The following is a 17,137-nucleotide window of genomic DNA, read 5'->3' as shown; positions in this document are numbered from 1 at the left end:
TTTTTAATTTTTCTTTTATTTCACGCAGGCTACGAACAGCCGTACGAGCCCCCGCACTACAAATATCCTGCGACGTTTGCGCCGCCACTTCATGTTCTCATACAGGCAAGCAACGGAGCCTCGGACTACGGAAACAAGTTTGGAGAGCCAGTGATTTCCGGTTTTGCCATTTCCTATGGGTTAAATAGTGCAGATGATACGCGGAATGAGTACGTAAAACCGATTATGTTCAGCGGTGGCCTAGGCACCATGCCGGCATCAATGCGCGAGAAGCTGCCACCGACTCGTGGTCAGTTGCTAGCCAAGATTGGAGGTCCTGTGTACAGGATAGGAGTGGGGGGCGGCGCTGCAAGCTCCCTAGAAATACAAGGATCCGGAGATGCAGAACTGGACTTCAACGCCGTGCAGCGGGGAGACGCCGAAATGGAAAACAAGTTAAATCGGGTAGTCCGCGCCTGTCTAGAACTGGGCGACCAAAATCCTATACTGGCCATTCATGACCAGGGGGCTGGCGGCAATGGTAACGTCCTCAAAGAACTGGTTGAACCAGGGTTTGCCGGAGCCATTATATTTTCCAAGGAATTCCAGCTAGGCGATCCCACAATTACCGCCCTTGAACTGTGGGGCGCTGAGTACCAGGAGAACAACGCCATTCTCTGCAAGGCAGATCATCGTGATCTGCTGGAGAAGATTTGCCGGCGCGAACGCTGCCCTATAAGCTTCGTGGGAGTGGTGACTGGGGATGGGCGTGTGACACTGCTAGAGAGTTCTGCCCCCAAGGATTTTGAACAGGCTCTGAACGAATTTAATTGCAGCACAGCATACCCTTTCGATTTGGAGCTCAAGTATGTTTTGGGCGATATGCCAAAGAGAACATACGACTTGAAACGCGAACTGAGGCAGCTAAGAGAACTGTGTCTACCAAAAGACTTGCGGCTGGACGAGGCTTTGGAGAGAGTTCTTAGCTTAGTGGCTGTTGGTAGTAAGCGCTTCCTCACTAACAAGGTTGATCGCTGTGTCGGAGGATTGATCGTGCAGCAACAGTGTGTGGGCCCGCTTCAGGCTCCACTTGCGGACTACGCCTTAGCAACTGTCTCCCATTTTAGCAATGCCGGCATCGCCACCTCAATTGGTACCCAGCCACTCAAGGGACTGCTTGATCCTGCCGCAATGGCTAGGATGTGTGTCGCTGAAGCGCTGAGTAACCTCGTATTTGTAAAGATAAGTCAACTGGCAGACGTCAAGTGCTCAGGTAATTGGATGTGGGCTGCAAAGCTGCCCGGGGAGGGCGCCAGGATGTTTGACGCCTGCAAGGAGCTCTGCCACATTCTTGAGGAGCTGCAAATTGCTATCGACGGGGGAAAAGACTCTCTGTCCATGGCTGCCAAGGTTGGGGACGACACAATAAAGTCCCCAGGTACTCTTGTCATCTCCACATACGCTCCATGTCCGGATGTGCAGCTTAGGGTTACACCTGATCTTAAGGGACCCAGCTCGGACTTTAAGTCTGCGCTGCTCTGGATAAATCTGGAAAGCAGCCTTCGCTTGGGTGGTTCAGCTCTGGCACAGGCATACGCTCAGCAGGGCAATGAGACGCCTAACTTAACGAGAAGTGATCTGCTTGGCAAGGCATTTAAAATCACTCAATCGTTGTTGGTAGATGGCCTTCTTAAGGCAGGACACGATGTCAGCGACGGAGGATTGATCGTTTGCCTATTGGAGATGGCTATAGGTGGGCTGAGTGGCCTAAGAGTAGAACTGTCGGAGCCCTTGAAGTCTCTAAAGAGCTACGATGCGGCTGTTGAGAAACTGGATCGTCCCGAACTAGCTCTTCTTTTTGCGGAGGAGTGTGGATGGGTAGTGGAAATATTAGATGCAGACCTTGAGCGCGTTCGATCCATCTACAATGACGCCGGAGTGCCAAACTACTATTTGGGTATCACCGACGGATTCGGACTTGATTCCCGAGTAGTTGTTAAGCACGGTGCGTCGGAGCTGCTGAATCAGCCACTCCGTCTGGTATACCAAAAGTGGGAGCGTACCAGTTACGAGCTGGAGAAGCTGCAAACCAATCCGGAGTGCGCTGAGGCCGAGTATAACAGCCTTAAATATCGCCAAGCGCCGCAGTACAGGGGTCCCTTGAACCTGCAGGCTGAGCTATCTCTCAAGCGATCCTGCGCCCCAGTTCGAGTGGCTGTGCTTCGAGAGGAGGGCGTCAACAGTGAGCGTGAGATGATGGCCTGCCTGCTAAAGGCAAACTTCGAGGTGCACGATGTCACCATGTCGGATTTATTGCAAGGTAAGCTGGCTTATTTTTTTACACAATCCGGGAACTGCAAATATTTCTTTTAACCAAATCAGTAAATATAAATTATTTATATGTAATTATTAATGAAAAAAGAAAGCTTTTCTTTCGTCGTCTCGGATTGCTGGAGAGCATATGACTGCCTAGACGACTCCGATTTCCAGCATCTCAGAGTCTGTCTTTCAATTCATTTTCTTGACCCAGCCACTGTGAACACTCAAAATATTTTACGTCTGTGGTGGGAACTGAAGGAAAGCATTCCTCACTACGGACGAAAGAAATTATGACGACTAGTTAGCGCGCTTCGCCTTTATAAAGAAGCACAAGCCGCACACCGTGTGCCTCAATTAACTTTTTTCAGCCATTGCGAATTTGTGCAACGCGAAGGACAAGTCCGATGATGTATGTTAAAAATCAGGGACCGTAATCATTATGAGTTTAATTTTAAAATTAAAAAAAAATCATTACTTTGGTAAAAAAAAATAAAACTCAGAATTAATCATAATTTTTAAGTTTTAAATAAAAATCAAAAAAATAAAAATAATTCCTGAGCAAAAAAAAAAAAACAAAAATAATGAATATTTCTGATTTTTATTTTCTTGATCAAATTGAAACCACATCTTTCCTGTTGTTGAATTTTTTTTGAATAAACCTACAAAAGGGATGCAAAGGTGTCTCCTGGAAAACAAAATGGTTATATTGGCCTTCTGCATCCTTGCAGATGATATTTTTGCTTTACACAATCTTCAAAACAAATGGGACAAACATTTAGCACACACACAATATCTAAGCACCCGTTTCCCAGTAATCCACAAATCTTAAGAATTGGCGCCTATTGAGAGTTTCTTTTGATATCAAACCAACCCCGTTACCCAGTCATCCACACAATCGTAAGATATATAATATGTATATACAATAATATTTTAACTTTCATTGAGTTTTACAAAAAGTAACTGATAAGGACGAGCTGGAGAGGTTACATCTAAGGTCCGTCAACAAAATGTTTAGTGTGAAAATGTTCTCCCGACGTAAACCTGTGTCCCGGGCAGAATGCACAGCTTGTGTAAATATAGCATAGCTCGGAAATAACTGTTGACCGTTTTGCTTCTTGCGCTCTCGTTGCGAGCACAACCGAAAAAGATCATACTCTCTCGCTCTCGCTCTAAGCAAGAGACTCTTGCTGTCTCATTTATGTTTTCTGTTGAGCGCTTTTCGTTGAGCTCTTTGTATGTCGCTCTTTCAATGAGCAGTGCGTAAAGAGCGGAACGAGAAACGTTCGCCAATGATAGTCAGCAAAAGACCAAAAGACCCAAAAACTCAACGCAAACGGTCTTCACATTTGTTTTCGTTGTTGTGAAAAAGAAATAATATAATTTGTTTAATAGAACAATTTAAATTTATTTTCAAATATTTTTGCTAACAAGTTCCATTTTGATTCCATATACCATATAACAAAATGCTATCAAAAAGCGATACCAATACATACGCAAAAGACGTTTTGCTTCACTGAACACGACAAAACGGTCTTGGAACAACCAGAACAAAACAGAATAGAAAAAAACGTTTTTGCTCTGAGCGCGAGCGAGCTTATTTAAGAACCTATAAATCGGTTGCTCTCTGAGTCTTTTCGTAAAGACATAGAGTAAGAATCTATATAGAGGTTTCAATTGCTCTGCCCGAACCTCTGCCCAACCTCTGCTAAGAGCCAATTCAAGGCCAAGTTTGAAGCTAACTTAGGTGCGAAGCAACAGCAATAGGGATTTCGATTAAAAACAAAAACAAAACAGTGAGCAAGAGCGGTGCAGAATGAGGTGGAAAGGAATTACAAGTTCGATCAAACTTGTCAAAAAGAGGGGAAATAAGCATTTTTCGCCTAGGTGGCATCATAGCCTCATTGTCTAAAGAGAGCGGCAGAGCAATTGGCGCCTCTATATAGTTTATTACTCTATGGTAAAGAGTCAGGAAAAGACACTTTTTTGCAGAAAACGAGAAACGGTCGACATTTATTTGCGAGCTCTGAAAAATAGGCATTCCAATTTATGTTCTTTCCAGTACTGCATTACGTTTTCACTAAGGTTGGCTGATTTCGGGCAATAGCTGTCGATTACCAAAAATCCTTTTTCCTTTCCTTCCTTTTATTCCATTTGGAAAAATCCATCTCCTTCTTCAGTTGAAACTTCTTCGATTTGGTTTAAAAACTCGCTTAAGAGCAAGGACGAACTATTACTATTAGCTAATTTATTATTGGATGTTGTCGAAGTCAAGGACGATGTCGAAGCCAATAATGAGGATGAAGGCGATGCCAGGGATGAGGTCTATGCAAAGGATGAGGTCAATAGGGATGAGATCGATGCCTCAGACTTCAAATTAGTTTGCAAAACAATATAATTTAAAAGCTTTTCGGTGCTTCAAAATTTATTTACCTACACCGTTTTTAAAATTGACTATTTGAATCAAAGGCTGTTTCAGGGTTGCTCTGGCAAGCATATGACTGGTCGGATTTTTCAGTAATGCTCTGCGAATGCGCGGATCCAAGTAGATGCTACATACAATCAATTTGTTCTCTATTATGCTTTCTTCCCTTGTTTGGATAAAACTCCGTTGTAATTTTTCTGGCTTGCAGCGACTGTTAGCCCAAGCTCTAACCAAAGCCTATAATATCGCCCAGGAATATTTGGCTGCTTTGCAATTTTTCAAAGGCTAAGTAGGCTGGCTCCAAAGTTTTGGTGAGGCTTTTTAATTCGACACACTCTTTTGCACATAACTTCACAGGGGATTTTAAGTGTCGCTCGCAAAACTGATAACCCAATTAGCTTTTATTTAAGAAATTAATAATATAAAATGTAACTATTTTAAATAACATATAAATAAAGTTGTAAGTGTTGTGTGAGCTCTTCTTCCAACTCGTCGTGAGGGATTTCGCCATTATCGGTTTCAAACTCATTAAGCAAATCTACGGCTTTTATCATGTTTCGGCTATTATCAGTACTGTAAATCTCTCCCTTTCTTATATTAAATTCATCTAATAAAGACTGAATTTCGGTGCAGAGATTGTGTGACGTATGCGATTTCTATAGCTCTATAAGGACCAATGTGTTAATGAAAAACTTTTCATCTTCGATAAACTGGGCATTGACTCCGTGATTGAACCTCGTAGCAGTATCCATTTTGAGGCACACAAACCGATCTTTTAACGCGTTTATAATCATTTTTATGGATTCGCGTTTCTCCTCAATAAATCCCGTAATAATCCCGAAATATTTGGCATGTAAACGTTCCAAACCCAGTGGAATCGAAAATAGCCAATGAAAGTTTTTCCGCAGTTACTAATTCGATGCACAAAAATGCTTCCTTAAGTCCCATTTTGACAGAAAACTTTTTCTTCTACCTGGCTGTTATTGCTTCCGACATCGTCTTCTTAATCCATTCTCTGCTTGGCTTCCAAATGCTTGCCTAATGCTGAAACGCTAATGATAATGCTAACAAATGATAACCTAATTCTGAAACGCGTTTCTAATAAAATTAGTAAAATCTTACCTTTTTATAATGAATTTTAAGCAACTAAATTATATTACTATTTTAATAATTGGCTTGATTTTAAAATAAATACTTTAATATTCGCTAATTCTTAAGAAGAGAATTAACTTCCTTTTCTTCTTAAGAATTAGCGGATATTAAAGAAGATAATTAACCCCCTCATCGTCATCTAGCTCAAGGCCCAGTAGCTATAGGTAGAGTAAGTGGTTGGTGGCAATTTGCAATTGTCTCAAAACCAGAATATAAATAAATAACTTCCTAATCTTTAAATTGTGTGGATCACTGGGTAAGTTGGTGGTTTGGTATTTAAATCAATTCTTCAGTAACCGGGACTTCTCAAGACGTAGAGGATTAGTTTCTACAGATTGTGTGGATCAACTTAACTTAATAAAAGACATTGAATAATATTGGTATGTTTGTTAAATGTTGATCCCATTTGCTTTGAAGAATGCCTGAAGCAAAAATATTATCTGCAAGGATGCAGATGGCTAATATAACAATTTTGTTTTTCAGGAGGCACCTTTGCTTTTCTTTTGTAGGTTTAGGTCGGCAGAGGGAAGCCGTGGTTTCAAAATTAGTTTTATTTTTTTAAATAATCATTATTTTTTAGGAATATTTTAAAAATCACAAATTTTAAAATCATGATGAAAATGGATAGGCGAACCAAAGAGTATTTTCCTTTTCCGCGTGTTCGATCCTAAGGGGGTGATTTGTGATTCAAAAACCAGATTAATAATCATTATTTACAGTCCCTGTTAAAAATTGAAGTCAAAGCATCGTGAAAAACATTAAAAAAGAAATCCAACGTGTCACTTTAACATCCCATAAACAATTTCACCACAATACATCCTTTCATGGGTGAAATTAGAAAATACATTTTTCCGTTAAAATGCAACTGTTATTATTATGCTTAAATTAATTTAGAAAATATTACACCCCCTTCCTGTGAATCGGTATGGCGTTCACTTTCAACACGTAGTGGGACGGGGCTGAGGAAAGTAGTAGCTGCTGTCTTAACGTCAACATATCAAACTTTCCCGTCTTAGCCGGGCTTTACTTTTTAATTCATCCCTTATTCCAAGAACTCAGGCCAAATCAGGATCTAAAACGAGGTCAAAAAAAGTAACTGTGGGAGGTACTTAGATACCTAGAGTTTCCTTTAAGGCTTGTGAGATTCTCTATGGATTTTTAGGCCGTATGACGCTTTCCGACTGATGTGGAGTCCCTTTTACACAATTTCTTGATGTTCGGTATCCAAAACTTTTGACGACATTGATTTATGGTAACTGCAAAATTCTAAATTCTTAAAGTGCGTTAGAAAAGGATAGGTTTCCTTTGCTGTCGGCGAAAAGGCCGGTCCATTTAACCAAAGGCTGTTGCTTGAGATTTTTGGTTCAGGCGATTTTCGAATTGAAGTGTCGGCAGTATTATAGATGGACGGTGTTGCTTTAGTAGTGGCAAAGATTTCAACAATGCGGTGTCTTACAAAGGGTTTGAACTTAATAGTACTCGACTTTATCTCTGATGTCAGCAGCTACTCCTGTTTTGCTTATTCGAAATGGCATCAGTATGGGTAAAAGGGACTTAAAGTCATCAGGGCCTTTGAGAAGACAACAAGTTATTGAAATTGGTTCAGTGGTGGGTGCTGTATCAAAAACGATTCGTATTTTCACAGGTTTGTGTACAATGTGTACTGCAAAATGCGGTAGATACCAAATGCGTTGTTACTCCATATTTCGTCTTCCAGGTGTCTCTTGGCATATCCTTTGTCGATATATGTACTATAGCATTTCTTGTATATATACAGTGGTGCTCATAGACTTAAGCCACTGCCACTACCATAAACTGTTTTCTTAATAACTTTGTTTGAACATATTTATTTCTGCCAAAAATGTTTACATTTTGCAACACTGTTACTTAAGCAGCTGATCACAGTAAAAAATGACAAGTAGGTATTCGGAGGTTCGCAAAAAATTTACTAAATGTCAAAAAGGAGTATTGCGCTCTGCTCATATACTTAAGCCACCTTGAGCTAAAATCGTCAAACTTGTTTGTTTTTTCCGGGAAAGTTTTGCTAGTTATTTTCTAAACTAAAATATTGAATACGTTTCCCAAAACAATGTACGGGGACATCCTTATCCTTATCCTTATCCTTATTAACAATTAATCTGGAGAATATTCCGATATTTTGCCACTTTCGTGGATATTTCAACAGGAGAACGACCTCAAACACACCAGCAAGATAGTCAAGTCGTGGCTTAACTTAGAGGCAATCAATGTTTTGCATTGGCCACCGCAGAGCCCCGACTTGAAGCCTATAGAGAACTTGTGGGCAATTCTCAAAAAAGTCGTTGGCCAAAAAAAAACCAGCAAATAAAAACGATTTGGCGAATTTCGCCAGAAGAGTGGAAGAAAATCACCCCTCAACAGTGCGCACGTCTTGTGGATTCAATGCCAAAAAAAGTATAAGGAATAATAGGCAAATTTTAACTTTTTCAACCATTTTTTTTCCAGGCGGCTTAAGTATGCGAACAGGACATTTTGGAGATGGTCACAGATTTTTAAAGTTTTTCGTTGAAAATATATTTTTATAACTTGGTTATTCTTCTATTAGAACACTGATATGTAGAACTAATGTTACACAAAAAATTGGAGATGTGAAATAAAAACTTTTCTTAATTTTCGTTTAAATTTTTGGTTGAAGTCTTGTGGCTTAAGTCTATGAGCACCACTGTAGCTCTGTAAAGTCTTTATTTCTGATAAACTTTTTTTCTATTCCTAACAATATTGTCTCTGCCATTACAGAGCTTTCACCTAAAATGAATTAAAATTTGTATTCCTTCGATTTTAGTTCTTATACTTTGAAGTATTGGTTTTGCTCTAACATTACCGAGAAAATTTAGAAGTGATAATTCCGTAACTGCGTAACCATCTGCGGGAATGTTGTTTTTAACGAGCGTATGCAAACTATGATATATATGGAACATTTTTGAGTCATATGTCTTAACATTGTTTCTATTGCCACTGGTAGTTCAATAATTGTTTTTGAAAGTCCGAAGTGAAGGTTATCAAAACCGATTAAGATGACTTTGCTTGGCAATCACATAGTTGGAGACTGGCAAATTTTGTAGAGATATATTGGGTTGGCAAGAAAGTCATGTCGTTTTTTTTCAATATTTTCAAAGATGATTTATTTATATCAGGACTTATAATTAATCAATTATGTATTGGCCGTTTTGTTCGACCACTAATGACCATCTCTCGGGCAGCTGCATAATTCCGCGCTCGAAGAACTTTTGGTCTTTTCCAGCAAAGAATCGAGACAAGTGGTTTTCGACAGCCTCATCTGAATCAAAGTTTTTACCATTCAAAGAGTTTTGAAGAGAGCGAAACAAATGGTAATCTGAAGGTGCTAAGTCCGGACTATAAGGTGGATGTGGTAGCACTTCCCAATTCAGCTCCGTTAATTTTTGCCGAGTGACCAAAGATGTGTGGGGCCTAGCGTTGTCATGGTGAAAGACTATACCCTTGCGATTAGCTAGTGCCGGCTCCTTTTCTTTAATTTTTTCCGCCAAATTGGATAGCTGGCGACAGAACACATCTGAATTGATGGTTTCATTCCGTCCCAGCAGCTCAAAGTGCACTACACCCTTCCAATTCCACCAAACAGACAGCATAACTTTCCTCTGATGGATATCGGCCTTTGATGTGGCTTGGGCTGGCTCATCTTTCTTGCTCCATGATCTTTTTCGTTGGACATTATTGTAAACAACCCACTTTTCGTCGCCAGTAATGATCCGCTTCAAAAAAGGATCGTTTTTAATCCGTTGCAGCAGAGAATAGCAGATGTTGATACGCTTAGTTAGGTGAATTTCCTTTAAGTTATGCGGAACCCAAACATCGAGCTTGCTTACGTAGCCAAGTTTCTTCAAATGGTTTTCAACCGTTGTATGCGACACACTGAGCTTCTCTGACATCTCCCGCGTTGAATAGCGCCGGTTTTCATCCAGCAAAGCCTGAATTTGTTCGTCAAAAACGGCCGATGGTCGACCAGAACGTGGGGCGTTTTTAACTCCAAAATCTCCAAGCCTGAATTTGGCAAACCAGCGCTGACATTGGCGATCACTCATGGCATCTTTACCATACACTTCGCACAATTTTTCGCGAGCTTCGACCGCTTTTTTTCCTTTTCGGAAGTAAAAAAGCAAAATATGCCGAAAATGCTCACTTTGGTCCTCCATGTTTAATTTGCTATAGCTTCCACAAATGTTATCGAATAATTACCAAATTTTCGTCGATAGTACCTAAGACAATAAGCTTTAAAACGATACTAAAAAGTGTGACCCTGGTGCTCGATTAGTCGTAAATAAATTAGATTAAAAACGATTACTAAAAAAAACGACATGACTTTCTTGCCCACCCAATAATTGCTGATGCCACTTATTTTAAGGCGAACTTTCTTTTAAGCTTCGATATTCTTCTAATTGTCGTATCATTGCAGAGTAAGTGAATATTAAGATCCATTTAAATCCAGTTTATAAGCGGTTTCCAGTTCGAATAGGGTTATAGCAATTCCTTCATCGAACTTAGCAAATGTGTAGATCGTCATCGGCGACAATGTCTCTTTGGCTTCACCAATTTAGCACTTGCGCAATCGGATACGGGTTTGTCCGTTGTCGCAGTGGAACAGTTCAGTGGAATCTTCAAAAAGTTGCTTAAACAGCGACCAATCACTGGAAATTAGCAACGAAAAACAATAACGATATGGTGTGTGGCGTCCGTCAATTTTTTTGTTAAAATTTGAATCATGATAACTGGCATTGTGAATCAACTTTGTGGTAATTATGCTCGTACTGTATGCTCTCAATGCCGACAATTGCTGTTGTTCATAAGCAATATCTAACGAGCTGGTCAAAGTCTAAACTCTAGAGAAGTTGACACGTTGGAGGTTTTTTGATTGCCCTGGCGGATAGCTGTGCCTCGATTCACAACCGTCTTTGGTCAAATGCTGTACGGATATTAGATAGAATTTTCTCAGTATGGCTGTTTGACGATCTCTCGTCTGCGAAGTCGTTGCGCAACACTGGATCCCTTGCTTGTCAGTTCGCAGAAATTCACTTGCATATATTCACACCGACACTACGGCAATGTGTACATATAGGCATAAAAACGACACGCGTGACACTCCTTATAGATATTTGCTCGGGATTTCCGATTCTTCACATCATGACAGCTTCGTAGGACATTTTTTGAAGTCACTCGTGATTTTACGCATGTCTTATAATAATTAGGCGTATGGGAGATCACCTCGTGACAGGTCCTTGACTGTCCGTTTATACGCCAACTATTCTCTCAGTTTTTAAGCTATCGAGATGAAACCTTTCCAAAAGTCTTATTTCTATTGCAGGTAGTATATAAGTCGGAACGTGCCGGATCGTTCACCTATATTCTATCATTCTTTTAATATTTCAGATTTTTAAATAAAATTTTAAAAAATCTATCTTTTTATATTATAGCTGCAATGGGAACGATCAGATAATTAATGTCAAAATAAAAGATAAACCGTGCTATTTCATTTTCGGTAGTAAATTTAAATGGAACATTATCCTACAATTTCTGTAATTAGTTTTTAGTTGTCTAGAAATCGGAAACCTCTGTACATACAATTTTTTTAAACATATATATTTGTAATGTATTGGATTATCATGCGAAATTATTTGTCATTATTATTATTATACAGTTATTGTTAGTTATTTTAGTTAAATATTACATGTGTTTCACAGAATAAAGCATTTCAGGACTGCGGGAAGGGTGAAACAATAAAAAATTGTAAATAAGCAATTTAAATAACTGAATTGCTTGTAATAATTTGTTTTAGCAAACTTAATCTTATTAACTAATTTGTAAACTTAAATCAGTCGTGGCACATATTAAAAAATCTTTTTTTCCGCCGATAAACGCCGATAGAATGAGCGAAGGCAAGCCACTTTTCGTACTCCTTTACGAACTTTTTGTTTTGCTTTTTTAAACCACCGAGTGCTGCGCCGATAAAAGCAAAAGAACACTAGTTTACAAAAAAATATTCTAAAATGTCCCAAGAAGGATGATGCCGGTCCCTTGTAGAGTTTGACCCCCAAATCACGAAAAACAACACAAAAATATTTTTTATAGATCCGTTTTTTAAAAGATTAAAAAAAAAATTTCTTTGCTTCGCCGTCTTTTTCGCGACGCCGCAGTTCACCACTGAGTCCCAATAGGCATATTAGACCTTGAGGAAGTAGGAGCCGGATTGGAAACGGAGTTGATCCGCTGATGCTGTAGTAAGTCGCCCAGCATCCTGGTAGTGGCTGGCTATGGCTTCTCCAACTCTTCCTTAGCGGGCGCCCTGTTTTCCTTCTCCCTATAGAAGCCAGCGCGTCCTCCAGCTCCGCTTAAGTTACCAAGTAGCTGGTGGTGGTGGTATCCGCAGTCCTAATGGAGAGGCCGTAGGGGATCGATTCCTGGTGGTTCTGCTAAATATATGCTTCTATTAGTACAACGAAACCAAATTCTTTAGGCCAGATCTTACTTTCTTTGCGAGGACACTCGGCATGTTCCTTCCCACTGGGATTTTTTAGTGGATCTCATCTCCTCCAGCACTGCAACTACTCTGCGGATTTGCCCTGTTGTGGTATTGCTTCCTGTACGTGAAATCTGACAATAATGGCCAACAGCTTGGATTAGGCGTCCTCGAGTTTGGGTTTTTCCTTCCATTTTTAATTTTTAGTTTCCACATCGTTTCTTTGGGCCGCGGATAACGGCGTTCATCGAAATTCACTCGCTGAATCTGGTATTTCCTCAGCTCATCTGAGTACTGCGCTGAAAAACAGACCTGACGAAAAGCGTTAGCCTCCTGGTTGCCTCTCGCTCACTCCTATGGTTAGCTCGCGGTTTTCGTCGATGTGAGTACTAGGCTTAAGGCCACAAATTATCCTTGCCCCTTAACTATCCTTACCCCACTCTCCCCTGCACCAACACTTTTTTCTTTCATTATAAAATGGCACCTAAAACCTGTGCCGATAGTGATGAGTCTTTCCATTCTATTTACACGGGTGCGGAACAAAACTAAACGTAACTTTTGCATGACCTAGGTGCAAAGGGCTAGAAAAGGAATCAACCACCGAGTGGTCCCTTAAGGTTGTGTATTTTTTAAAAGTGCAAAAGAGTTATAGGAGGGTATACACTTCTATTTGAAATATAAAATGAAATTTTTGACAAGTATATAATTATTTTTAAAACGAATATAACTTTATTTTGTTTATAAAAAAAAACAAATTTTTTTCATATAAAATAAAAGTTAAAATAATACAATTAAAATTAAATACAAACATTTATAATAAGATGAAATAAAAAATTAAAAGATAGAAATTTATTTATTTTATTTATACTTAATAATGGACGATTTAGCTGCAGCAATATTTACAACAGCGGTGGTTCAGCAGCAAAAAGTTTTCTTCCATTCAATAACAAGCGGATTTTATTGGTGCTTAAACATTTAAAATAAATTTATAAGTACCTAATTATATATAAATATAAAAAAACAAAATTAATATTACTGAAATGTTTTTATTGCAATCGATTATTCGATATCGGTAGACGCTGATAGTCGTAACGTATTGCCATCACTACCCAACGTCGCTACCATCTCTCGTACATTTGAAGTGATATTTATACCCGTTACTCGTAGAGTAAAAGGATATACTAGATTCGTCGGAAAGTATGTAACAAGCAGAAGGAAGCGTTTCCGACCAAAAAAAGTATATATATTCTTGATCAGGATCACTAGCCGAGTCGATCTAGCCATGTCCGTCTGTCTGTCCGGATAAACGCTGAGATCTCGAGCTAGGCTATTGAGATTTGGCGTGCAGATTCCTGAGCTTCTTACGCAGTGCAAGTTTGTTTCAGCAGAGTGCCACGCCCACTCTAACGCCCACTAGCCGCCCAAAACTGTGGCTTCTACAGTTTTGATGCTAGAATAAAAATTTTAACTGAAATGTATTGTTCTCATCAATACCTATCGATTGATCCAAAAAAAAATTGCCACGCCCACTCTAACGCCCATAACGCTTAAATCCGTCTACCGCCGGTAGGTGGCGCATTTTAATCTCGCTTTGCTGCTTGCATATCTCCATTTAGCTGAGTAACGGGTATCTGGATAGTCGAGGTACTCGACTATAGCGTTCTTCCTTGTTTTATATTATATTATATTTTATATTATGTTATATTATATATATATATATATATTATATATATATATATTATATTATATATATACATATATGTTATGTTATATTATCCCTTCAGTTCCAAAAAAAAAGTTTCAGTTGTGAATCACCTTGTGAATCCGGTGGGACATGTCCTCTTGCACAAGTGAAGAACAAGTGACGCTCCATATAGAAAATTGTATGGGATTTCCGCATTTTCACAAGTGAAAATTCAAATGAAAATTTTTCGAAGTCCCACGGGATTTCACTTGTTCCTTATACTCATTTTTCGTATGGCCTGTCACGTGCCGGTGACAGAATTTTTCAATGAGTTTTCACTTATGAAAAAGAATTTAAAATACATACATTTTTATTTACTTTTAAATTCAGTTTAAAAAAATATTATTATTTGGGTTTTCTGTTAAAGGACAATTATTGTTAGTAAGCCTAGTTTAATGTTACGTTAATTTGTTTTTCACATTGGTCATCGCTTTTCTTAAACCTTTGTCCGGGTCCTCCGAATCCTTGGCCAACGCCCCTGAAAAAATTCATGGGCATATGTTAAAAAAAGGCGTTTTATTTGTTTATTTGCATATTTACCTTTTAGAGCTGTGTTTCACCCTTTGCAGGATTTTTATTGGCGCAAAACATTTCATCATCCACTTTCGGCTTACAGAACCCATTGAATACCTTAATACTTTGAACTAAGATCAATGCACAACATCTTCAACTTAATGTAACACTTACCTGAATTTATTATTTTCACTTTAAAGAACGAAAGAAGTAAATCTGCTGCGCACAATTTAAATGGCTTGCTTTCCTTTCAATAACTCAAACAGAATGAACCAAGAATTCCTCTTACCCCTTTACTTGATTTCTTTTAATTTCTCTTCGCTGTTGGCGCGTGCCACTGCACCTACACCCTTTCTAAAGCGTAAAATATCCGACTACATAATTTTTACTTTTTTGAGTAAAAAATACAAAATGAATTCTTTAAAAATGGTACTATTAAAATGTTTTAAATATTTAAATAAATTTTAACGAACTAAATTTCTAAAACTTAACCTAAAAAATTATATTGTAATATTAATGTATAATTCGTATGCATAACATTAAAAGTAAATTCAGTTTAGTTTTATAAAACAATATTTGTTGTTTTTTTCGATATACAATAATGCTCCTAAAATATTAGGGCATTCACATGTCGCTGCGCCACGAAAATTTTTCCGAACATAACGGAGAGACTTAAAAGAAATAACGGACCTGCCGGAATTTGTCTCTGAGAGCGCCGAGTGCAGGCATATTATAAGACAAAGAAAGAGAGGGAAGCTCCGAATATCTGCCTCTCTTTGTTGCACGATCGTTTTCGTAGGCAGTCTTCTACGCTGCGCCGACATCTCTGCTGACGTCAACAGCGGCACAGCGTTTTAGGCACAAAAAAAAAACAAAAAAGCTTTTTGCCTTCAGCCATGTCACCTACTGCAGAACTGAAGGGATGTCACCGCGTCCCTACTGCAGAACTGAAGGGATATTATATATATACATATATATTATATTATATTATATTATATTATATATATTTTTTATATTATATTATATTTTAAGTTGCGCTCAACCAACTGAGGTGAGTTTGAGCCCAGTTTACAACTATAATGTTACAATTTATTTTTTATTAATAAATTAATAGGCTACGTTGAGTATATTGTGAGCTACAACTCGGCAAACTTTGAAAGTGTCGATATTATAAAGAATTTAGTGAGTGTAAGGGTCTGTTGATATCGTAAAAACTCGACAAAAATTCCACAAAAACAGAGACATGCATAATTTTAAAGTTAATCCATGGTAAAATAGATTAAATTTTATTTGTAATAGCTTTGCATAGGCCGCGTTCAGCAGAACAACATGATGCCTGATCACTGATGGAATTCTTACGATAGTTCTGCTGAACGTACATGATTACTAATCATGATGCAAAAATTCTTGCATCATGACTAGTAAAAAAGGAACGTAAAAATAGTACACTACCTTTTCGTGGCTTGTATCGATGTGTGAAATGTCAATAAGAAATAACAAAATTATTATTAACTAAAAAGGAAGCTAACTTCGGCAAGCCGAAGCTTGTATACCCTTGCAGTTATATTTATTAAATTTAAAAATACAAAAAATGGTATTCCCAGTATATACAGCTGCGGCAACAAAAATAGCACCAGTGTGTAGGCAATTCTTCTTTGTGCTACAAAATGGTCATTTTTTGCAATATTTTTATTCTGTTTGTAAGGGTAAGTAGGGTTACATATCTATTAACTAAAATAAAAGTGGTTACGCCCACAATGCGGATGGTTTTTAAAATTTTAATACATTTATCAAAAAAGTAGCAAATTTATGCGGCAACAAAAATAGCACCACTTAAAGAAAAGGCTTAAAAAACTAAAAAATAACGATATTTGAAAATTTTTTTTGATTGAAATGTATGATTTCATACATCTTAAGGTAAAAAAATATTGTTCTAAAGCTTGGGCTGCAACAACAACAACGACCGACCTTGACGTCACTAGACACCAGAATTTTCCCTTGGCAAAATTGTTGTCTGGCTCTTTCAAAATAGCTCACGGGCAGTTTTTTTTCTTTGGTTTTGCATTAAAAACAGTTTTTTAACATTTCTGCAAAGATTTTCGATGTGCTTTAGTTCTGGGGCTTGTAAGGTCCCCATTATACCATTTAGCCTAAGGGTTTTAAAACTTTGGACGTCATTCTATCTGATTTTTTTTGGTTTATAACCGTGGAAAAGCTTCCAAAATAAATTAGTCTTATATTACGAATAAAATTGCATCACAATTTCTGAGGTATCAAGGCGAACATGTTGATCCTGTATGGGTTTACATTATGATATGGTACCAACATTATAGTATGAGAATATGCCCATACCATGATACTTGCTTCACCATTATTATTCTTTGCAAATGTGAATTGGGGACTCAATTTTGGATATGTAGGTTATCTGATGTGAATTTAAAGTCCTTTTCATCTAAACATGAGCAATTTTCAGCCGCCA

General features: G+C 38.3%; 1 protein-coding gene across 6 annotated transcripts in view; it reads left to right on the top strand.

Annotated features, from left to right (window-relative positions):
* LOC139355105 (phosphoribosylformylglycinamidine synthase) overlaps window positions 1–17,137 on the top strand; it is a 173,099-nt gene that overhangs the window by 9,659 nt on the left and 146,303 nt on the right. For 3 of the 6 annotated variants that reach the window (XM_070999427.1, XM_070999426.1, XM_070999425.1), the window contains exon 3: window positions 29–2,299. In XM_070999427.1, the coding sequence (XP_070855528.1) occupies window positions 29–2,299 (2,271 nt within the window). Of the gene's footprint in view, window positions 1–28; window positions 2,300–8,057; window positions 8,534–11,358; window positions 13,432–17,137 lie in introns of those variants that run through there. The other 3 variants (XR_011605836.1, XM_070999429.1, XM_070999428.1) reach the window with 3 other exon arrangements.

The sequence above is a fragment of the Drosophila suzukii genome, unplaced genomic scaffold (assembly GCF_043229965.1).
Source record: "Drosophila suzukii unplaced genomic scaffold, CBGP_Dsuzu_IsoJpt1.0 scf_9, whole genome shotgun sequence".
Classification (NCBI taxonomy): Eukaryota; Metazoa; Arthropoda; class Insecta; order Diptera; family Drosophilidae; genus Drosophila; species Drosophila suzukii.
This window is presented reverse-complemented; position numbering and strand designations above follow the sequence as displayed.